The following is a 24330-nucleotide window of genomic DNA, read 5'->3' on the forward strand; positions in this document are numbered from 1 at the left end:
AACCTGTAAAAGAAGGTGAACAGACATGAACAAACTAGTGAAGACTTGGGGGACACCGGGATGGTGTCTGCTAAGGGGCCTCTGACAGTTAAGTCATCAAAGTATAATAATGAATAATAAACGAAATGTCGAGGTTATCACAGGTGACGTGTAATCAGAGAATGGCTAGGCTCGTAGAATAGTCGGAGCTCGGGTCTACGGGAGAAGATTATCAGGCGTGTGAGCTTAAGATGTTACCAGAAGCGCCGAGAAGCTTTGGTCTCCTTGAGGATCTCTGTAAGCGTCGAGCAAATGATATCGATAATATCTTTGAAGACGTCTAGAACGGTTAGAACTAGAAGAGTATGTAAAGAAAAGGAGATAAGGCATATGGGGACCAGGTAACTCGTACGCACTCAAGAACAATCGAAGAACAGAGAACGAGTGGAGAAGAAGAAGTAGGAGTTTTTTTGCTCTGCGTTCGATCCTCTAAGAAATGGAGGTACTCCTCTTTATATGGGCATGAGGAGAGATCCGTTGGGATGAATAATGGCTAACTGTTACGAAGTAAGTGCATGACGTGATACTGGAGATTGGGTGACGTGTATACTGGTTATACATGCACAACGATTGTGCATGTCATATGGTAAGTGGCCTGAGTATGCGTGTACACGATCTCATCAACGTGTGAGATGTTTCCACGCTATAATGTCATCAATGAGGGGAATATTTGTCTTTGAAGGCATTTTGACCAAGTCTGAGACCACTCTCGTTTTGTCTTCATTACATGATTTGTTCCACGTGGTGCGTAGAGATTTAGACGCGTCGAGCTCCGGACGTGTAGAGATTCACACGCATGGACTTTTGTGCACGTGGAAACGACAACGACCCATTGAGAGACTTCCGGCTTGGGCCTGAACAAGAACAAGTGTATTACGTTGGGCTTGACGTCTCAAGGGACACTTTAGCGGTGAGGCCCTTGGTGTAGTTTTTGGTCAACTCATAAGGGAGGTATGCGGAAATCAGCTCGACCCTTAAGTCTATTTTGCCTCAAGACACGAGAAGGCGAATTCGAGTTACGGTTTACCCAACCTAAGCCTTGACCTGATCCGAAGTCTAGAAAAGAGAAAATCACGATCAACCAAACAAGCGAGGTCCGTCTAAGCTTTAAGGAAAGCTTGAACATGCCAGGTGCCGTGAAAGGATAAAACATGCCAAAAACCAACTTTCGTTTGAGAAGATCTATCAAATCTGAAAGACATGCAAACAAGGAAAGTTATGTTTTTGACAACCATCAAAGCGTGGTTTCATCTATGCAGGTGTCTCACCGCCGCATCATCACAACCGATCATCATAGTAGGTCAACCGAGTCTATATAAACATATCAGGTTCGCATGTATCAGTCATGCAAAGTTTAACTTCTAAATTTAGACTTTGAATTTTATTCTTTGACTGCAAAAATACTCTACTAACTTGAGCGTGGAGAGATTTTGGATCCTTATTAGTCAGACGAGTGAGGTGAGTCAGACCTGGATGTGTAATATCCAGACAATTACAAAAGCAAACACCCCCAAAGTTTTCGTCATTTGAATATACAGTATTAGAATCCCTAATGAACTATGTGAATTGGGAAAGTAACTTCTATAAGTGATTGTCAACAACCATTGGTTGGAGTGGTAAGAGGTATAATCTTCCACCCTAGAGGTCAAGGGTTCGAGACACGCTGAACAATTCAAAAAAAAAAATTCTATAAGTGATTGTAATAGTTTAATTCACAGGTCACAACAAAGAATATATACACAAGATCAAGGAAGCTACTGATATAGTGCATATAAGATAGGCTAGAACACCGAAAAAAACTTATCGACATAATGATTTGCTGAATTTGTGGTTATACTAGTTTCATTCCCTAATGTTCTTTTCTCTTCTAATTCAAGATTTGATTGTTGCAGATTTATAACATTTAGTATAGCAAATCATGAACATATTAAACTCATCATAATAGTCTAAAGTAAAGGTTCATATAACTAAAACCCTAGTGAAGATTCATCCAAAAGTAAAGGTTCATATAACTGAAGTAAAGGTTCATATAACTAAAGTAAAGGGTCAACAGACCATAACCATTGTCAAGTTCTAGCTGCTGATAACCATTGTCAAGTTCCAGCTGCTGCTGCTCCGCGTTTTTCCTTCATTTTGCTGCTCCGCGTATTTTCTTCATTTTTTCTTTATGCACGGTGGTGGTAATGTGATGGTTCCAGCCTTTTGCCTTCTCATAAATCTCCCCACATTTATTGCATGTCTCATAAGTGGATACTGGGGGCTTCAAAAAAATAAGTGGATACTGGGATATTGGTTGTTGGCTTTTTCCTTCCACTGGGTTTCTTGGATTTTTTGCCTCCCATCTAAGAAAAGATTATATTTATCAGTTGATCCCTACATTGATTTAATTAATTTTGATGCGTTAAAAATGACACACAATTGATCCATTGTGTGAAACTAATTGATACATCTGGAAAGACTAATTTATTATTTGAATTGACCTAACTCTCATAGGATTTTCTTCAAACAACTATAGTTTAACAATTGCTGTACAGATGTAATTCTGACAGGGGGGTTTTCTCCCAAGAATGATAGATTATTCTTCAATGCGGTAGAAGATAATCAAATTTATCTCTCTTTCTGTGTTACAAATATTTCAATTGTAAAACCCCTAAACGTCAAATTCTGAATTTTTGTTATAGATGCTGAGCCAAATAACGGTCAGCTTTGACCAAGTCAAGAAGTTAACAACAAACCAAGAAACAAATGGCGCAACCCGTGTCCAAGTCACTAGAGAGGTGAATTCAAAAGAGCAATGTCACCTAAGTCCAGGTCGACCTTGGTCAAAACTCTGTTCTGGGGCTTGAAGCAGTAAGGTGTAGACGGTGGGAAGTCTACAGGTCGGAAATCAGAAGATCGGAAGCGTGAACGTCTTCTGGAATTCCAAACGTCGAGATCTTGATTGATGGGCACAATCAACGTCTAGATGTAACCTGTAAAAGAAGGTGAACAAACATGAACAAACCCGTGAAGGCTTGGGGGACACCGGGATGGTGTCTGCTAAGGGGCCTCCGACAGTTAAGTCATCAAAGTATAATAATGAATAATAAACGAAATGTCGAGGTTATCACAGGTGACGTGTAATCGGAGAATGGCTAGGCTCGTAGAATAGTCGGAGCTCGGGGCTACGGGAGAAGATTATCAGGCGTGTGAGCTTAAGATGTTACCAGAAGCGCCGAGAACCTTTGGTCTCCTTGAGGATCTCTGTAAGCGTCGAGCAAATGATATCGATAATATCTTTGAAGACGTCTAGAACGATTAGAACTAGAAGAGTATGTAAAGAAAAGGAGATAAGGCATATGGGGACCAGGTAACTCGTACGCACTCAAGGACAATCGAAGAACATAGAACGAGTGGAGAAGAAGAAGTAGGAGTTGTTTTGCTCTGTGTTCGATCCTCTAAGAAATGGAGGTACTCCTCTTTATATGGGCACGAGGAGAGATCCGTTGGGATGAATAATGGCTAACTGTACGAAGTAAGTGCATGACGTGATACTGGAGATTGGGTGACGTGTATACTGGTTGTACATGCACAACGGTTGTGCATGTCATCTGGTAACTGGCCTGAGTATGCGTGTACACGATCTCATCAACGTGTGAGATGTTTCCACGCTATAAGTGTCATCAATGAGGGGAATATTTGCCTTTGAAGGCATTTTGACCAAGTCTGAGATCACTCTCGTTTTATCTTCATTACATGTTTTGTTCCACGTGGTGCGTAGAGATTTAGACGCGTCGAGCTCCGGACGTGTAGAGATTCACACGCATGGACTTTTGTGCACTTGGAAACTCTTTGCATGTGTTTGGGCTTCGACATGAGTTCCAAGGGTTTAGTCGACAACGACCCATTGAGAGACTTCCGGCTTGGGCCTAAACAAGAACAAGTGTATTACGTTGGGTTTGACGTCTCAAGGGTCACTTTACCGGTGAGGCCCTTGGTGTAGTTTTTGGTCAACTCATAAGGGAGGTATGCGGAAATCAGCTAGACCCTTAAGTCTATTTTGCCTCAAGACACGAGAAGGCGAATTCGAGTTACGGTTTACCCAACCTAAGCCTTGTCCTGATTCGAAGTCTAGAAAAGAGAAAATCACGATCAACCAAACAAGCGAGGTCCGTCTAAGCTTTAAGGAAAGCTTGAACATGCCAGGTGCCGTGAAAGGATAAAACATGCCAAAAACTAACTTTCGTTTGAGAAGATCTATCAAATGAGAAAGACATGCAAACAAGGAAAGTTATGTTTTTGACAACCATCAAAGCGTGGTTTCATCTATGCAGGTGTCTCACCGCCGCATCATCACAACCGATCATCATAGTAGGTCAACCGAGTCTATATAAACATATCAGGTTCGCATGTATCAGTCATGCAAAGTTTAACTTCTAAATTTAGACTTTGAATTTTATTCTTTGACTGCAAAAATACTCTACTAACTTGAGCGTTGGAGAGGTTTATGATTTTTTTCAGGTTCTGTCCCTAGAAAATACAAGAAGAAGTTCATTGTTTGGTTCGTTGATACATCATTATCTGAGTGACAAAGTAAACTCAATTGTAGAAATCATCACCTAGAAGGAGGGAAGACTCCAGCAGAGAATCTTAACATTTGATACCTTGTACCCTACAACCAGCTTCTTCGCGGAATCGTTTTTTTATGCTCGAAATTATTTCAAGTTCCACATGTTTGCAGAAGAAGATTTTGCGACAAATGTGACATTCTCAAAGCAAGAAGCAAGAGGTCCACTTAAAGCATCTTTGACGGTGTCACAAGAATTAGCGGGGAATATCATGCAATGCATGATGCAAACTCCCTGACAATAACACAGTAAATTAGCCAAACCATAACACGGAAACCAGAAGACCTAATCCAAGGAAGATTGGTACTGCAGAGGCCAAAGTAAGGATAGACAACGATAACGATACAATAATGAAAGAGCGAGAATCTGGCTCAACAACAAAGCTAGGCTTATCGACAGATCTCATGATACTGGCCAAATCGGAAACTTGACCTCCGAAGTTACTCACATCGAGAGTACCCTGTCCGAGGTAGAAAAACAAGAATAGGTTAAATTCCTAAAAGCCACTGTCACACATTTGCCTTCGGTACGGATGAGGTACCTAATCTATTTTCCACTGATTGAAGTTCAAGGCAAATTACATGGTCCTAAAAGCAGAAAAGAGAAGTTTCACCCTGGGGAAACATGCGGAGATAACAAGATAAACGTGGAAACACACTATCCGGACTGGTTAGCTGGCGTGGTGCTGGTTCCAAAGAAAAATAACACATGGAGCATATGTGTCGATTACACCAACTTAAACAAAGTCTGCCCCAAAGATATTTTTCATAAATTCCAATTACTATTTACCTACAACATTCATCTTGCCATTCAAAACGTGTAGACCATAACAAACATGACGTAATCATGGAAATTGAACGTGCTGAATACTTGATTTATGTACCACTTTTACCCTTATTACCCTCCCGCAAATTGAACGGGGAATCAAACCGAAAGTTTTATTTGAAAAATAACTTGACGAGACGATTCTTCGACGCATTCTTCCTTAAGGTAATCATGGAATTAGTTGGTCAACAAGCTTTTCTTTGGTGTAGATCGAAAAAAATTCCTGCAGTAATAACGAACAAACATGACGTAATAACAACGAGAAAGGTTGCACTTAGTAAGCGCAACCACTCTGGGTTCAAAGGCTCATGGCAACAACACGAGACGTCTTCTTTGTGAAGACAAACCTAGCAAACACACCAACGCGGAGGCAGCTACTTTGCACTCCAAACGACGACAACAATGACGACCGATATTATCGATCGGCGAAAATTGTCTTTTATAAATATCGACCGTGCACCAAAATTGAATTGACTTTGAACTTACTTGAACACCAATTTAACTCTCGAAACATCCATTGATCCCCTTTCCATTATAAATATTTCGTCCATGATTGATAACAAAAACCTCTCAAACCCGTAACCAATAATATTGATAACTAGAATTTCAACTACTGAAACCTTATTGAAAAATATCAAAAAACTCCGACGATGAACCTTGAATAAATTTATTGATAAGTATGAACGAAACTAATTAAAAAACTAGAAAAAAAAAAACAAAGAAAAAAAATAACTATGATTCCGGCGGACGGTAGTCATGGAAGCAACTACTGCCGCCGGATAAGCGGAAGCAAAATAGGATCCAAACTATACTCTTTAGAGTTTTGTAGCTCTGAAACCATGAAAGATTTAGGTTTTGGATGAGGAAAACCATATACCTCCATATTTATGTATACTAGAAGGGAATTACAATTGATGGAAATAAATAACGTAAATATAGAAATAATCCTAATTCTAGTGCATCCATATTATGAAGATATATATGAGAATATTTCCTTTGATTGTATCTTGGGTAGGAATACTTGACTTGAATACCTCTTTTACCCTTATTACGTGTAGACCAGAACAATATAAATATATTGTTCGTAAAATCTTAATTCCAACTTTTTCAATCATATTATGTGGTTCGAGTCCAACTGATATTTTGTAGTGTGATCAACATTATATTAGGTCCTTGATCTTTATGATTCTATTTTCTTAATCAAATGAATATTTCGGTCACCCCTTCCTTTTTACCTTTCATGTTTGACATTTATTTTTTGGTACAAAATACAAATTAGAAAGAAAGACGAAGACAAGTGTACTTCTGTGTTCGAGAGGATTTTTGCTTCACTTTAATAAACCACAACCAATATCCAAATGACCATTTCATTAACCCATACCTTTCTCTTTCCTCGTAAGGATATACGAAATAGACAGTCAAGTCCTTCACTTGCCCAAACTTGAAAACCACCACCTTCAAATTGTGTTAAAATTAATCTGCATATATCTTTTGTTACAGTAGATCAAACTGCAGCCATTGGATTAGTTATTCATGATCACTCTGCTACCTTTATTTTGGCCAAAACAACATCAATCCGCTGCAAATCAAGTGAGCAAGGAGAGTGACAAGCACGTTTGCTTGCCCTAGAATGGGCAATTCAACTCCAACTTTTGAAGATTGCAATTGAAGCTGATTCCAGCGAAGTGATTAAAGCGGTAAATTTAAAGAAGAACACTTGCAGCTGGATGACGCAAGCTACCATTTCTGAGATTCTGGAGTTGAAAAGTGTGTTTGTATAGGTTACTTTTTATTGGATAGCTAAGAAAATACAATAGGGTCGTTGATGTTTAGCTCGTACAACCCAAATAAATACTCTTTTCATTGAACGGGCGATTGTACCTAGTTTTTTAGTTTCCTTTTATAAGAACAATACTTTTAAATCCTTATGATTAATGGAATGAAATCTAGCTTCCTGTAAAAAAGATAAAGATGGAGATTAATACGGGATGAAAGAAAAAGAAATGAAGATAGAGTGAAAGAATTTGAAGAATATAGAGATTAGAGAAGAAGAAGATTCGTCGGCAAAACGTCAACCTCACGTTGGCGAAGAGATATGAGAAGAAATGGAGAAAAAAAAGGAAAAACAATATACTTAGAACTATTTTTATATCCAACTAAAAGAATGTGTATCCTAACTGCTCACTGGTGGCGAGGGACCTAAAACTAATTTCTAAAAAAAAAATGGTATTTCCCGTTGATTTCAATTTTGGCCCCTAACTTGTGACTAACTAAAAGAAGAGGTATCCTAACTGCTTACTACCCGTATTTCAAAAGTAATCCTCTCTGTCCTTTGTCTCCTCCTTACTCCCCAGAATGATTGTTGTCAGACACCGGACCATCTGTCAGCGACCTCCAACTTCTTTTAAAAGAATTTCTTCTTCCACTCTCCCTCACCACTACCACCATTATCTCTTCACCAGAACCACAAATTGATGTTTCTCCTAAAATCCCAATCTAGAATTCTTAGAGAAATAGGGAAGAGAAAGGGAGGAGCGAGGGAGAGACAAAGAATGAGAGCCATGATTCTGGTGATGGTAGATGGAAGATAGTAGAAAAGTAGAAAAAAAGAAGAATAACTCAGTTGAAGGTCACTGACAAATAACCAGCCGGACCTAGGAAGGGAGAGAGAAAATAAAATACTTCAAAAAAAAGAAAAGTAAAAGAACATAAAATGCTGGCGGTGTAGCTATTTTAACACAATTAGACGCTCACAAAGAAAGTAAAAGAGTAGCAAAGGAGAAGAATAACTCAGTTGAAGGTCACTGATAAATAACCAGTCGGATTTAGGAAAGGAAAGAGAAAATAAAATACTTTAAAAAAGAAGAGTAAAACAACACAAAATGTTGGGAGTGTAGCTCTTTTGGCCCAATCAGACGCTCTCCAATTCGACCCCTCAAGATAGGGAGGGGTTCATCATCAAAGATAAAAAAAAAAGAGGATGTCTACAAAACTGAGGGCGTCATCATCAAAGCTGAAAGAGGAAGACCACCCTATTAGTAGATATGGTCCTGGTCCACAAAAATTTCTTTATTTTTTTTCCATGCGCAATAATATTGGGTATGGTCTACCATAGATCATGCAGACAAGTTTTTTGAACTGCTAGTAATACCGTCATTTTAGGACACCCGAGCCTTACGATTTTAAAAGACCTCACTAGAGAAGGGTCCTCAACTTTTTAAGAAAAGCACCACACTCCGTCTCACACCGATACAAGATTGCTTCACAACACAACCTCTCAAGACCACATCATAGTAGTGTGAATCGTGCTGATAACATATTATACATAAGATGGTGCGAACCAGCCTTCTGGGTTGCTGGTGATATTGTCCGCTTTCACATGATCGTTTACCATGATGAGTAGATTAATCTAAAATTCTCAAGAACACCCATTACAGAACCATAAGTTTCTGATACTGTTCGCTTTGGCACACCAAGACCCCACCATTTTGCATTCAAAAAAGACCCCACCATTTTAAAAAGCCTCACTAGAGAAGGGTGTTTAACCTCTTAAGAGGAGCACCACACTCCGTCTCACCACCGTGCTTTACAACAATAATCCCAATATTATTTTTCTCCCATTACCAACACCCAACTCGGACTACAAAAAATGCTAAAAATGAGAAAAACTAGACAAATTCTAGACATAAACTTATGTGACTTGTTGTAATTCGTGCTTTTACTGAACTACGGATCACGACAAACATATAAAAAATCTGTCCTGAGTCTGCTTGGTTTATTTCCAAACATTGCTAGGAGAACGAGAACAAATGCACCCAGAATGTGTAATAAGAAGTTATTTATAGACCACAACCTGAACAATTTATCTGTTTTTAATTCTCAATTTCCCTGTACACACAACTCCAATATCTGATGTTCTTAAGACTTGAAATAAACCAACAAAACCAGTAGGAGATGAAGATATGTAAACCCCAAAATGATAAAAATAAAACCCACACTTCCCCGCCATCTTCTTTCCCTTTTCCTGTTTCTTCTTGCCAATCTTGATATAAAGATCTAAAATTATTCACCTGCTACAAAAAGCAGGGAGGAGGGCTAATAACTATATGTCTTAAAGGGTTTGAAACATCGCCTCCACCTCCATGCTTGACAAACTCAGCTGGAGTGAGAAAGCTTCCATGGCAAACGCATACTATTCTCAACTCTTCTCCTTTTCTATACTTGTACAAAAAACCCTCGATTTTTCTGCCATTTGGACCGTCTCCCTTTGTAAACACACACGGCATATCATCGATAGCCGTTGTTCCAGTCTCCTTTACTCTATCGCTTATTACCTTTGGTTTTTTTAATGGATTCTCTGCTTCAACTCCAGTAGTAATGCCAGATAATTCAGTTGCAATAATGGGTTTCTGCTCACTTTGCTGCTGCATCGCCTGCACACTAGACTGTCTTCTTACCAGCTCAACGGGCTTGTTCAAACCTATGAGAATCAAGTATAATCTTCTTTCATTTATAAACAATACATAGGTCATGCAAATCAGATACAATATGTAGGTGGATGATGCTTTCATGATTAGATCGCTCGAAACGACCAGAGACTTACCATCTGATTAGCAACTAATTAGAATCAAATAACATATTGGTATTTCCTTCCGAGTTCCCACTAATAAATGAACAAGAGATGTTTACACTAATAATAGCTTGCATTGTTAAATCTACTAATGATGTGAATCTAAGTTCTAGAGACACCACTATAACTTTGGGAAATAACTATTTTTATTTATTTTCTTTATGCATCTACTGCTTATTTCTTGCTTATCGATCCGGATTAGAATTAGTTTCATTCTTTCTTAATTTTAGAATTAGTTTCACTCTATTAATTTTTGTAGTTGCCGTTAGGAAGTATTATGAGTTCAATAACTTGCCAAGTTTTCATTGACTTTTGGAAGAATTGCCATTACAAACTTTTATCGAAGGAGTTCACTATTTCACGTTACTTGAGTTTGTTGAAAAAGAATTTGAGCTAATGCAATTGTTTTTAGTTCGGAGAATTAAACATCCAGTAGAATTAAAATTATGCGAATCTTTGTTATTTTAGTTAAGTTCAAAGTTTGGAATCTAAGACTAACTAGCAGCTCATTTATTTGATTGTTATTGTGTTAATTTCTAGGCTAAGCTTCCCTATACGTGTTCGTATGAACTAAATCAATTTACGAAGGTGATAGTTTTAGTCATTAACATGAGCGGAAATGTATTAAAAGCAGGAACTTGCATGGAACTGTATAGCATTTGAAAGGGAAGTTTTGTTGAGATCTAAACATGCATGAAAAATGTAGAATAAAACCATAAAAGGATGCAAGTTGTACCATATACAAATAATTCTTTTATATAAAGAAAACCAGAGTTAATTAAAATGGGCGGTCATGACCCGACCACTATAACGGGACTTGGACTCCTTGAAGCAGAAGCCCCTTTGCCACATCCAGGAGGAAGATGGCTCTAGAATATAAGTTCAAGAACTTCAATGACTCGAACAAACTCGCAACCATTAATGAAGTTACTTGTGAAAGTAGAAACTCTCCTCGCAATATGCTTGTTAATGAACTCCACAATGAGACAACAACATATCCTCTAACCCGCTTCCTTCCTGGTGTCCATCCATCTATCCTCTCGTTTCTACATAAAAAACTAATATGCTATACCCCAAAACGAGCTTGGTGATGTTAACTATTAAAAATTAATGAATTGTTTTAGTTTATATATACCGGCGAAGGGGGACCTAGTAACTAGTAAGAGAAGCTAGGAGAGAGAGAAGGTGATGAGAGAAAAAAAATAATGAATTGTTTTTTAAGGTCGCCGAAGAAAGTTGTCAGTCGACGATTTGCCGGCAACATGAACAAGGTGAGTTGAGGTGGAGGGTTTGATGACGTGTAGGAGAGAAAACAGGAGATGTGGATGTATTTTAAAAAATCAAAATTAAAATAATGCCCCAAGGGTAGATCGGGTAAGGGTAGAAGCCTCATGCATGGCTTGCTATCTAATTTGAGGTACGACTCTTCAACCAAGATCCACCACACTCGACATGTAAGGTGGATAACCTTTTTTGTTTTCTATACCGTGACAGATACTCAATGATCCAATCACTTCGGAGTTTTAGATACACATACCTCGTACTAGTCCATGTTTCATAGACTACAAATACCAAATAGTTTGGTCACTTTTAGAACATTAATTTTTTTCGAAGAGGAAACGATAAACACATCCCTTTACATCTACGAACCAAATGTAACAACAATAATCTTCCGGAGGTAATGTGGTTTGTATGTAGTAGTTAAAAACTTGACCGAAAGACGCTTTGGTTACTACATTAGATTATTGAAGATATGTCGGAAGTAGTAAACAATCCACTATTTCTATAGTTGAGGTAAGCTTCTATTCCCGATAACGACACCCATGAACAATAATTACGTAGACTAGTTGTCATTTTAGTTTAGATTTATATCTTTAGAATCTACATCCCATAATTATAGTTAGTGTGTCAGCAAGGACGTAGTCTTGTTGTTTGATCAACCAATCAACAAGTAGTAAATTAATCATTAAGATATGATCTATCCTTTGATTTGCAACTCCCCTGAAGTACGTTCATGTTACGAATATTTCTTTGCAATCCAACTTTCGAATTATTTAACTCCCAAGATTGTCTCTATAAGTTTTGAATTGATTTCTTCTGTATATTCTCCTAGGAATGTAGTCTACCCATTTCCCTCGCTCGCCATAATTGTTGTGACGTATCACACGTACTAAACCTAATATTCTACTCTACTTTTCACACTCTAATCCCTATTATTCTCAAATAGAACAAACACATTGTGCATATTTAACAAAGATTCCCCTAAACCCTAATTCCATTTTTGTTTTTAATACGCAAACTACTGTACAATCTTAGGTTGACTAAATGAGAACCCTAATTATCAAGAACAAGCACAAAAGGTTAAAATACTCAATCAAAGAAAGAGTATAAAATTTCATCTAGGAAAATTGTTCATCAAGTATAAATATGCAAAACCAGCAAACATGTAGTACCTTGAACGGGTCGGGTTTCAAATTCGGTTATCTCAGAGCTTCCCTGTGAGACGGGCGAAGATGAGCGAAACCCTAGCAAACCAAGAATGTTACTTTTCCCATTTAGAGGCCCCTCCGTGCTCCGGTCAACGACTCCACGAGCCCATGCTGGTAACCCAACGTTCCCTGGCACCGATGGAGGCATACGGGACGGGTAACAGGTTAAACCCCCTCCACCATCATCACCACCACCACCACCACCACCACCACCACCACCACCTTCAACATTCAAATTCATAATACCCATTAAACCTCCTTCTTCATTATTTGGCTTATCAACCTCAAAATCACCAGCCCTAAAATGTCTCTGTTTTTCAGACATTTTTCTTTTGGCTTCCATGCGTCTTAGAGATTGTAATTCCTTTCTTTTTCTCCATTCTTCTTCTGTTTCAATTGGTAATGAACCAGTTCTTACCAGTCCTGAAAATTTAACCTCTTCTTGTTGATGTTGAGAAGAAGAAGAAATCATGTCATCTTCTTTAAATAATGTCGTTAATCCTGCTATTGATGATGATCTACTTAAAGGGTTTTTGTTCTCTTTGAGATTATTAGGATCTAAACCAAATCTACCACCTAATGATAACCCAAGATTTAGCTCAATTTCTTGATTTTCTTCTTCTTGTTCTAATAAATCTTTGGGTTTTTTATTTCCTTCTGTTAATCCAAGAAGAAAATCTCTTGGGTATCCATTCATTTGTGAAGATATTTCCCTTATTTCAACTTCTTTTCCTTCTTCATCCATATCAACAAAGACTACAAAATCAAAACTGAAAATAAAATTTCTCTTTTAAATTCTTTGGTCAAATAAAAAAAATCCCAGACTCACAAACTTCACAATCAAACCAAAACCCATCATAGAAACAGAAACCCAGTTAATGAAGGAAAATCCAATAGAGAACCCATTAATAAACTACTCTATGAGGGATAATGGACAAACCCCAAGTAGCAGATTTTTTTAACTTGCATGTTCAAAACTAGGGGAGAAATGCCAAGAAGAACAGAAGAAACTATCAGAGAGAAGAGAGAGAAACAAAAAGTTTCAGGAAGAATAGAGAGAGAAACAAATAGAGGAGAGAGAGAGAGGTGTGTGTTTATAAATTAATAAATGAAAATTTCTTTGAAATGAGAATAATTATAAAGAAACGTTTCCTTATAAGACAAGTGGCAAAAGTAAAAAGGTTAACTGATGACACGTAGCTGTCAAATTCTGAATAAATTTGTAACGTTCTATTTGAACAAGAAAGTAATTTAGAGAGAGAAAGAACCACGTATAGAAAATTATAAGACAGGTGTCAATGAAATAATGATGCGGCCTCGTAAAGCCGCGGTAATGTTCACTCCATCCACCATTCACCCACACTTTCTCTCTCTAACCCTAAAAAAGGGATGGGATTCTGTGAGCTGTTTTCCAGAAAAGTACGGACGGTTATAGAATGAAGTATTGACACGTATGAGAAATAAGTCATCCACTTTAATTCCAAGTCGCAGATTCAGCGACCGAAGAATCCTGCCGTTGCCAGGAATCCCCATTATAACAAACAACCATTCTCACGAGCTTTGAGACTCGTGGCCTTGGTACGGTTGTGGGCTGGAACCCTCGAACAGTGGAATTGACCTAATCGACCCACTGATTTAGATAAACACACATCTAATGGATGCATCTATACAATGCACTTAAAAGTTACTCTCGAGACTCGACAGGTGGGCTAAGTCGGGCTGCTGCCCGAGTCTTCCCACCTGTAACTTCTACTTTACGTTGCCTTCTTTATCATGTAGCTCGAGTCTTCCACCTGACTTATACTTAGGGGGGTAGTGGATAGGGATTTAGAAGGATATTCGTGGACAAAATGTCTCGTAGACATTTCGAGACATTTTAAGACATTTCGAGACATTTGTCTGTAGACAAAATGTCTTTATAGACATTTCAAGACATTGGATTCATGGACAAAATGTCTTTATAGGCATTTCAAGACATTTGGTTTATAGACAAAATGTTTTGGAGACATTTCAACATATTGAATCCATGGACAAAATGTGTAGTGGATATTATTATTGTTACTTTATTATTATTATTATTATTATTATTATTATTATTATTATTATTATTATTATTATTATCTCATCATGGATGACAATTGTAGGCATTTATTATTTTAGTATTATCATTATTCTCTAACCACACAAAATAATATATTTGTACTCATATTTTAAAAATATATTTTTCGAGCTTTGTGGACATCTGTGGATATCTGAGGACATTTATGGACAATTGGTGGACATTTATTTATTTAATTTTATCATTATCGTCTAATCATATGAAATAAAAATAATTGTACCATTATTTCGAAAATATATTTTTCAACTTTGGTAGTCATCCGTAGATATCTGTGAACATTGATGGACAATTGGTAAATATGTATTATTTTATATAGTATACTAATATATTAATATAGTAATATAATAATATAATAATAATAATATAAGATAGTAATATGATAATAATATCATTATTAATATAATATAATATAATATAATATAATATAATATAGAGTTAATTCCTATATGGCCCCCTACTTTGTGACTAGCTTCCTTTATGACCCCCAAATTTCTGTAAATTCAAATATGGCCCCCTATTTTCATGGAAATGTCATAACTACCCTTCACATTAATATATTTTCAAAATAAAATTAAAAACAAAAACCTAAATTCCACCTCACTTCCCTCTCCACCACTCATCTCTCTCCACGTCACCTCTCTCCAACTCACCTCTCTCTCTCTCTCTCCAAGTCAGCACTCAAACTTAAAAAAAAAAAAAAAAATTTTTTTTTTTTTCACTCACCTCTCTCTCTCTCTCTCCAATCAGCACTCTCATGAAGGTCGCCGGCCGGAAAATTTTCCGGCCGGCGACCTTCAAACTTAAAAAAAAAAAAAAAAAAAAATTTTTCCACTCACCTCTCTCTCTCCAATCAGCACTCTCATGAAGGTCGTCGGCCGGAAAATTTCCGGCCGGCGACCTTCATACTTAAAAAAAAAAAAAAAAAAAAAAATTTTTTTTTCACTAATCTCTCTCTCTCTCTCTAAAAATTCCGGCGAAGGGGGTTTCCCTTCGCCGGAATCTGGTCTGTTGAAGAACAGACCAGATCGGCCTGTTCTTCAACAGACCAGTTCGGTCTGTTGAAGAACAGACCGATTTGGTCTGTTCTTCAACAGACCGATTTGGTCTGTTCTGTTGAAGAACAGACCGTCTGTTCTTCAATAGAACAGACCAGGTCTGTTGAAGAACAGACCAAATCGGTCTGTTCTTCAACAGACCAGATCTGGTCTGTTCTTCAACAGACCAGATCTGGTCTGTTCTTCAACAGACCAGATTCCGGCGAAGGGAAACCCCCTTCGCCGGAATGTTGAGAGAGAGAGAGAGAGGTGAGTGAAAAAAAAAAAAATTTTTTTTTTTTTTAAGTTTGAAGGTCGACGGCCGGAAAATTTTCCGGCCGGCGACCTTCATGAGAGTGCTGATTGGAGAGAGAGAGAGAGAGAGGTGAGTGAAAAAAAAAAAAATTTTTTTTTTTTTTTTAAGTTTGAAGGTCGCCGGCCGGAAAATTTTCCGGCCGGCGACCTTCATGAGAGTGCTGATTGGAGAGAGAGAGAGAGGTGAGTGAAAATTTTTTTTTTTTTTTTTTTTTTTAATTTTGAGTGCTGACTTGGAGAGAGAGAGAGAGGTGAGTTGGAGAGAGGTGACGTGGAGAGAGATGAGTGGTGGAGAGGGAAGTGAGGTGGAATTGAGGTTTTTGTTTTTAATTTTATTTTGAAAATATATTAATGTGAAGGGTAGGTATGACATTTCCATGAAAATAGGGGGCCATATTTGAATTTACAGAAATTTGGGGGCCATAAAGGAAGCTGGTCACAAAGTAGGGGGCCATATAGGAATTAACTCTATAATATAATATAATATAATGTAATATAATATAATATAATTACCATAATATAGTAACATATAATAAGATAATAATAATATAACATAGTAATATAATAATAAGATAATATTATAAAATATAATAATAATAATATAATAATATAATAATAATAATAATACAATAATATAGTAATATAAGAAAATAATGTAATAATAATAGGATAATAATAATATAATATAGTAATAATATAATATAATAATAATACAATAATATAGTAACATATAATAAGATAATAATAATATAGTATAATAATATAATAATAAGATAATATTATAATAATATAATAATAGTATAATATAGTAATGGCAATAATATCATGATAACTATAATAAAGTATTATAATAATTAATATTTTTATATATTATTTATTACAAATTATTTAATCTAATTTGATAATTATTATTATTTTTATCTTTCTTAATGAAATGTCCACAAGTGTCTTCCATATTTTGAGAGACATTTTCTCTCCAAAAGCTCTCCAAATTTACACTAAAATGTCCTCACATGTCTCCAAAACCAATTTGTCTTGAAATGTCCTTAATTTCGTGTCTCTAACGAATACCACAGACATTTCAGGACATTTGAAATGTCTCAAACGAATAACACGGACATTTAGAGACATTTAAAATGTCCCTAACCAATAACACAGACATTTGGAGACATTTTAAATGTCCCTAACCAATACCCCCCCCCCCCCCCCCCCCCCCCCCCCCCCCTTAGCGTTGCCTTCTTCACTATTTTAAGGTTTGATTCTTGTGTATATTTCTCCTCTCATACTAAAATATTTTAAGAATTTTTTTTTCGTACAAAGATTCCTATTAGTATTAAACCAAATAATGTCTATTTTGTATAAAAGATAGATATGGATCCAATGCTACAATGATTTTGTAGTTTAGTCAAAATTCTAATTTTTTCCAAAATAAATGTGAATCAGCACTATGATTATATGATCATTTATATAATTCCTTTTATACAAAATATTTTTCAGATGTATACATATTCATAGCTATTAAAATTTAATAGGGGTGTATAGAAATTGAAACCCTTAATATAAGTTCAGCTCGTCCATGCTCAAATTCTTGGCTCCGCCTCTAGTCTCGGCCCACTTTAAAAGACTATATCTTCATCCCATAGTATTGCTCTACGCCCCCTCTCCAAACATACCACCGATTTTTCATATTTAATAGTGATATATTCTAGATATTCTACTTTTCGGCACTTTACGTATTGTTCATTTTTTCTTAAATTAGTTATTTTATTTCTAAGAAGGAAAATATTACTTTTTTCTTTAAATATGTTTTTATTTTTAAGGACTACATTTTCAATTTTAGGAAGGAGTTCTAGACAATATCTTTTATTAAAAAAAAATGTTTAGTCCCATTCAGAAACATCATACAATGTGTTTGGTTTCGTCAACAATTTTGTTTGAGAATACATTTTATGAGTAGTATCTTTTAACTTTATATTTTCATACAAAAGGGCCTCTTGTAAAGTTTGGTCCTGGGCCGTCAAATTCTCAGCCACGGCTCTGTCTGAGAATACTAAAGTCAAACCTTAGACCAATTCAAGTCCGACACCCAAATTTTTCAGATTTGAGTGACCGATTTTTACTTGCAAATCACTCGAAAATCACCCTAAAAACAATGATAAACTCTATAACGATTTAACCACTCCAAAAAAAAATTAAACGCTTGATGAAAAGATAAAATCATAAAAAAAAAAAGAAAAGAGTGAGATTTTTAGAACCGATATCTACTAAGAAATTGAGATATTTTGAAGCCTATCTTTAGTCTCATTTTTTAATTAACAAACTATAGATGATACCCAACAAAGAACACGAAAAAATCTGAAGGTTTTAGGAAAAAAATCAAGAAATACTCGGGTGTGCCAACGGAAGAAAGGGAAAAAGTACGGCGTACCTTGAGAGAAATTGGCCTATAGCAATCTTTGAGTGTGCCATAGACGCAGCCGATCTAAATTGTGTTTTGAACCTTGGGTGTGCCCGTAAACACATAAGATTTAAATTGTCTGTTATGAACCACCATAAAAAAACCAACTATTCGTATTTCGGTCACACTTTCTCCCATAATGATTTGTTGACCTAATGGAACAATTTTTTTTGTATACGTAAATCTCGAATATAATAACCCTCGAACACTATGTAATTAACAAGCATTATATTTTAATCTTTTCTGTGTATATTACTCCTAAAAGAGAACTTCTAAAAGAAAGTCGTACAATTGTTTGACAAAATTATTTAACCAATTCAAAAACTTTGAAACACTTGATCAGAAGATAAAATCCTTAAAAAAGAGTAAGTTTTTAATAGCCGGTTTCTAATAAGAAATTAAGATTTTTTTGGAGCAATTTTTGTTCTCTTTCTTTAATTAACAAATCTAAATGTTTTCATGAAGATTTTGAAAAAAAAAATCAAAATGAAAATAGAAAAATTAGAAGAGGAAGAAAAAGAAAAATCAAGAAAATAAAGAGACTTAAGTTGAGTCAAGCGTGATTGATTGTTCCTCCTCCGTTGATTCTTTTCTTCTTCGATCCTGCTCTAGCTCCTGCTTTTCAGAACCTGGAGGAGAAAACCTGCAAAGAGTTCGGAAACCTCTCTGACGCTTAAGACAGTCAGATTGTCCTTGCAGATAAAAGATTTGAGTATTGAATGAACCTTAGAGTTCTTTTTGAATGTGCATTCAACGTACCTTTTTCGATGTGATTTGGTGTTTTTTTATAGGATGCTTTGGACGAATGTTTCTAGGCAGCGACTTTATGGTTGTGGAGGTTCACCATTGTGTAAGAGGTTTAGGAGTTTCCCTCTTTGGAGTTATCCCATATCTTAGATATTTAGGAGTACCTTTATTTAAGAATCCTTGATTTGTATCTTTTGGAGTCTAGGAGATGTGTTCCTCTTTCTGAGACTTTTGAAGCCTAAGTTTAAGTAAATACTTAAGATCTTTTTCGATTGAGATATTTGATTAGATTCAAACTTAAGGTGGTAACCGTTGGCACACTTCTACCTTTCCGTATTTTGCTTAAGGTACCAACATTGGTTACATGGACTTCCCTAGCCTTCTCGTGGATCCCAGGACAGACCTGGTCATATTTGAGTCAGGTCAGGGCTTAGGCATCTAAGACGATCGTATCGACCTCCCTGTTCAGGGGTTGAGTGGCAGACCTCATTTGGATTAGACCTCCCTTGTTGACTTGATGTTGGTTGACCCACGGACTTTTAGTCTTCTCTTGAATCATTGACCTAAGTTCATTTTTTCTATATTTCCACTAGAATTATATACTCAGATTTGTCTGAAGTCAGACTGATAAGTCTGAAGTCAGACAGTGTTTGAGAAGTTTTGATTTTTTGGTAGTAGAAAAATATAAGAATGGTTACTATTTATAGGAAGGCTAGAATTTTTAAAGAAATCTTTGACCATCTTATGAATGTTTGGCTCCATTGTGTTCCAGTTGGACTGATAGAAAAATCAGAGATATTCGTCCGAGCCTAGGGTCATGTCCCTTTTGAGGCTTTGGATGGTATGGTTAATTTCTTCACTATTTGGGATTGCAATAAGATCATTTTTATTGGGCTCACCTTGTTTGTTTGACAATATACCCTTAAATTCCTTAGAAATTTTAGACCTCCAGTGTGAACCGGAAATGAGAAGCAGGTCAAAAAATCAGAATGTGTACAAAAACCAGTTAACCTTCCTTTTTTTATGGAGATGACAGGACATAATTAATTTTCATTTATTGTTTCTCTCTCTAAATTTTCTTCATCATCTTTCTTTCTCTTCATATTTACAGAATTGTATTTCTTCTTTCGCTCTAAAATTTTATTTGAAGTGAAGATTAATGGGATTTCAAGAATAGATCTTAAGGATGCAATATCAAATCGAAATTTTATTTCTTCTCTCTCTCTCTCTAAATTTTTTGCTAAAATCTTCATTTCTATCTCCCCGGTGCCAATTTTTTTTTTCTTTCACAGAGATTTATAATATAGTGAAAAATGGTGATTTTGATAAAAACTTAATGGTGAAGAAATCATATCTAGGGATATTGATTTTGGAATGGTTTGATTTCTTGAACAGATTTGGTGAAAGTTTAATGGCGAAGAAATATTTTAAAGAAATCTAATGGTGAAATAATTTGGAAAGTTAGATTCAGTGAAAATTTAATAGGGAAGAAATCTTTTTCTTGTACTGTACACAAATGTCCCATAAATCTTCAGTAAATAATTTACGTTTTTTGGAATCAATGTATAACACATTTTAGTATGTAATGTATATTTCGCCCATAAAGTGTAAAAAATCTTAAAAGTGTATAGGACATAATTATATGTACAAGACATCTCATTATGTACTGGACATAACAAAATGTCATATACTTTCTCCATCAAAAGTGTAATAAATTTGAAAATTGTATAAGACATAAGTATATGTACTGTACATTTTATTGTGTACAGTACATGACACAATGTCTTATAAAATTTCAGTAAAATAGTTTACCCTTTGGGATGAATGTATATTAAATTTTAGGGTTCTTTCTGGATGGAGGCCATCGTCATGGGCCTCACGGTCAAGTCATTGGGCCTCACGGCCAAGTCCATTAGGGTTAGATTTGAGAGTTTCGGGTTTAGAAGTTTCTATGTTTGAGTATATTTTATATTTAGAAATCCTAGTTTGAGTCTATCTAGAAGACTAGAAGTGTCTAAGTTCCTATAAAAGGAAGTCAGGTATGTCCTTGTTATTCAGATCAGAGAATATTATGAATCAAGTTTATTATTAATCAAGTTTACCGTTTTATCGCTTTTATCGTTATTTCATTAATTTAGTTTAGTAACAATGGTGGATTCCATTACTTAACGTTTCTGCAACAATCTACACCAGCTGGTTATCAGAGCTTGAAGAATCTGGGAATGAAAGATGATTTTTTTTCATGGATACATCTCTCCTTGAATGCTGGAATGTTTTTCCATGTTTAGGTTGGGATCCCTTTCGAGATTCAAAACAATTTTATGTTGATCGAAAATATCAAGAAAAAATTAATACTGTTTCTAAAATTCCTCTATTCGACGGTCAATATCATATAAATTTTTGGATTCAACATATGGAAGATTGGTTCAAAAACCAAGATATCCATGACAAAGATAAGGTTTTTCTCATCGAACAACATATGTCTAAAAGAATCTATAAACAATTCAATGCAATGGAGACTCATTAATCAAGAGAAAAAATTCGTAGATGATTGGACTACATTGAAAATTATCTTCAGGTGTGTTTTTCTTCCTTTCGATGAATATTTTTCATATGTGGAGACAAAGATTGAATCAAGTAGACAGTTCTCCAATGTTACTTCGGTCACCGTGTTCGATGGTATTGAAGAAGAAGTTCTTGAAAAAGAACAAAATTTTCTCAATGACCGAGGAAAAAGAAGAACAAAGTGAATTATCCTCTTTTAGCTTGAAAAAGCCAGTTCATTCTAGTTTAAATTTGATTGAGCCATATTCGAGTTTGGTTTATAAGCAACACGAACGTGGGAAGATCGTTCAAGTAAAGGATTTCAAGGTTGATTTTTCCACAAGAATGATGTGGTATTTTCCCCCCTTTTGTTCAAATATGGTAGAATATGGTACTTTCAAGTTCTTAACAGCTTCTTATTATACGTTTTGGATGGGAGGACGACATTCATCGTTTTTCCAAGAACAAAGAAGGTAGTATATGTGGTTTCTTTCGTCAAACAAAAAGACGACGGACGATGTCGCAACTTATTACTTATTGGACGTTTATACGTCGGTATTTCTTTTGCGAGTATCTTGGCAATATATGTTTCAAATTATAGTTGGTGATATGGTCAATATTTTTCTTCTTCGGATATTCAGCAACTTCCGTGCAAAGTGGAAATTAAGGATCGCATTGTTGGGTCTCACTTGGGGGGCAAGTTTGTTCTCGAACGAGGAGTATGATGGAGGTCATCATCATGGGCCTCACGGCCAAGTCATTGGGCCTCACGGCCGAGTCCATTAGGGTTAGATTTGAGAGTTTCGGGTTTAGAAGTTTCTATGCTTGAGTATCTTTGATATTTAGGAATCCTAGTTTGAGTCTATCTAGAAGTGTCTAAGTTCCTATAAAAGGAAGTCAGGTATGTCTTTGTAATTCAGATCAGAGAATATTATGAATCAAGTTTATCATTAATCAAGTTTATCGTTTTTATCATATTTATCGTTATTTCATCAGCTTTATTTCATTACTTTAGTTTAATAACAATGGTGGATTCCATTACTTTTACGCTTCCGCACAATCTACATCATTTCTCAAATAGCCCCCAACTTTGTGATCAGCCTCCTGCCTAGGCTCCTACTTTATCAATAATACCCAGATGACCCCCCTTTTGAGTTACCGTTATAACACTGTTAACCAGTCATCACCTCTCTCTCTCTTCCATCTCATTACCTCTCTCTGCCACCTCATCGTCTTCACCGGCGAAGGTCGTCGGCCGACGACCTTGAAACCAACTCACTAAAATGCCCCCCTAAAGATAACCAACTCACTAAAATACCCCTCTAAAGATGACCAACGTCCAATACTAATCCCTTTGCACTTTTCCGTTAGTCAACTTTAAGGGGCTATTTTGGTCAGTTAGTCATCTTTAGGGGGGCAAAATAGAATTAACCCAAAAAAAAGAAGTTGAGAAGACCCATTCATGAGGATAGATGGTTCATCCAATTAGCCGACCAGTATTGAACACGTGACCCTTCAAATCAAGTTGGGAAACTTAGTTATCCATAAGTCTCCCTCTACCACCCACCAAAAGTAACCCAAAATCAGAACCAGTGAAGGAAAGAGATGAGAGTTTCTTGCTGCAGCAGAGGACTCTCCTTCATCTCACCACCTTCATCATCTTTCATGGCTACCCAAAACTCTTTTTCCACAGCTTCTCCTCAAGTTGCTAGAAAGGTCAGTGTTTCATTATATTGTAAATAATTCTATTATATTTATGGCTAATTTAATATTCAATTTGCATATGGATAAGCCTGGTTCGATAGCGTAATATGTATTCCATCCCTTCAATATGAGATGCAAATTCTTTGAATGATTAGAAAATTAAATTCGAACTATCTATCATTTCTATGTACAATGGCAGGTCTCTAGAATTAAGGCAAGCTCGAAAAATAGCACAACTACGAAAGGAACATCAATAAAGCTTCTAACAAGGGTAGAACAACTGAAACTTCTTACCAAAGCTGAGAAAGCCGGACTCTTATCCGCTGCTGAGAAAGCAGGTCTTTCCCTATCCGCCATCGAGAAATTAGGTCTGCTCTCCAAGGCCGAAGAATTCGGAGTTCTGTCAGCAGCAACAGATCCAGGAACCCCAGGGCTTTTCCTGAACCTCAGCTTGGCTTTGCTTGTTCTTGGTCCCTTATGTGCTTATCTTGTTCCTGAGGACTACACATGGGAAGTTATCTTGCAGGTTTTGGTGGCTCTTGTTTCTGTTCTTGGTGGTTCAGCTGCTTTTGGTGCTTCTAGTTTTGTATCTAACTTGCAGAAGTTAACCTAATCTGTTTTTTTTCATCTCTTTACCCTACTACTATTATTTATTATTACTAAAGTGAAGAAATTCAGTTATATTGGTTGGTGAAGACATTTTCCCTCACCTTATGATTATTTCTACTGTAAGATTTTCTTTAATGGTAAAGAAAATTGCCATGCACAAATATTTCCATTTCGAACAGTTTAATATAAACTCAATTTCGAGGGCTAGGA

The 24330-nt window shown here is 36.2% G+C and overlaps 2 protein-coding genes across 2 annotated transcripts; one reads left to right on the forward strand and one right to left on the reverse strand.

Moving 5' to 3' along the window:
- Positions 1-9294: 9294 nt before the first annotated feature.
- On the reverse strand, positions 9295-13716 carry LOC147543392 (ninja-family protein AFP3-like). Its single transcript, XM_086637767.1, has 2 exons — positions 12555-13716; positions 9295-9951 (listed from the first exon to the last, which is right to left on the reverse strand). Exons 1-2 carry the CDS (start codon positions 13333-13335, stop codon positions 9545-9547), a joined length of 1188 nt encoding a protein of 395 aa, XP_086493893.1. The 5' UTR covers positions 13336-13716; the 3' UTR covers positions 9295-9544.
- Positions 13717-23254: 9538 nt separating this feature from the next.
- LOC147543393 (wiskott-aldrich syndrome family protein, putative (DUF1118)) lies at positions 23255-24281 on the forward strand. Its single transcript, XM_086632540.1, has 2 exons — positions 23255-23523; positions 23711-24281. The coding sequence occupies exons 1-2, from the start codon at positions 23413-23415 to the stop codon at positions 24122-24124; spliced, it is 525 nt and encodes a 174-aa protein (XP_086488666.1). The 5' UTR covers positions 23255-23412; the 3' UTR covers positions 24125-24281.
- The last annotated feature ends 49 nt before the right edge of the window (positions 24282-24330 follow it).

This window comes from Eschscholzia californica, unplaced genomic scaffold (assembly GCF_041429995.1).
Source record: "Eschscholzia californica isolate CP2 unplaced genomic scaffold, dmEscCali1.0.p SCAF_4, whole genome shotgun sequence".
NCBI classification, from domain to species: Eukaryota; Viridiplantae; Streptophyta; class Magnoliopsida; order Ranunculales; family Papaveraceae; genus Eschscholzia; species Eschscholzia californica.

What these genes read in the sequence shown, in the direction of transcription:
- LOC147543392 (XM_086637767.1), bottom strand. Translation starts at nt 13,335, where the DNA reads ATGGATGAAGAAGGAAAAGAAGTTGAAATAAGGGAAATATCTTCACAA. An exon ending in TGAAACCCGACCCGTTCAAG is followed by an intron (nt 9,952 to 12,554) that starts GTACTACATGTT and finishes TGATTCTCATAG; the next exon opens with GTTTGAACAAGCCCGTTGAG.
- LOC147543393 (XM_086632540.1), top strand. Translation starts at nt 23,413, where the DNA reads ATGAGAGTTTCTTGCTGCAGCAGAGGACTCTCCTTCATCTCACCACCT. An exon ending in CTCCTCAAGTTGCTAGAAAG is followed by an intron (nt 23,524 to 23,710) that starts GTCAGTGTTTCA and finishes GTACAATGGCAG; the next exon opens with GTCTCTAGAATTAAGGCAAG.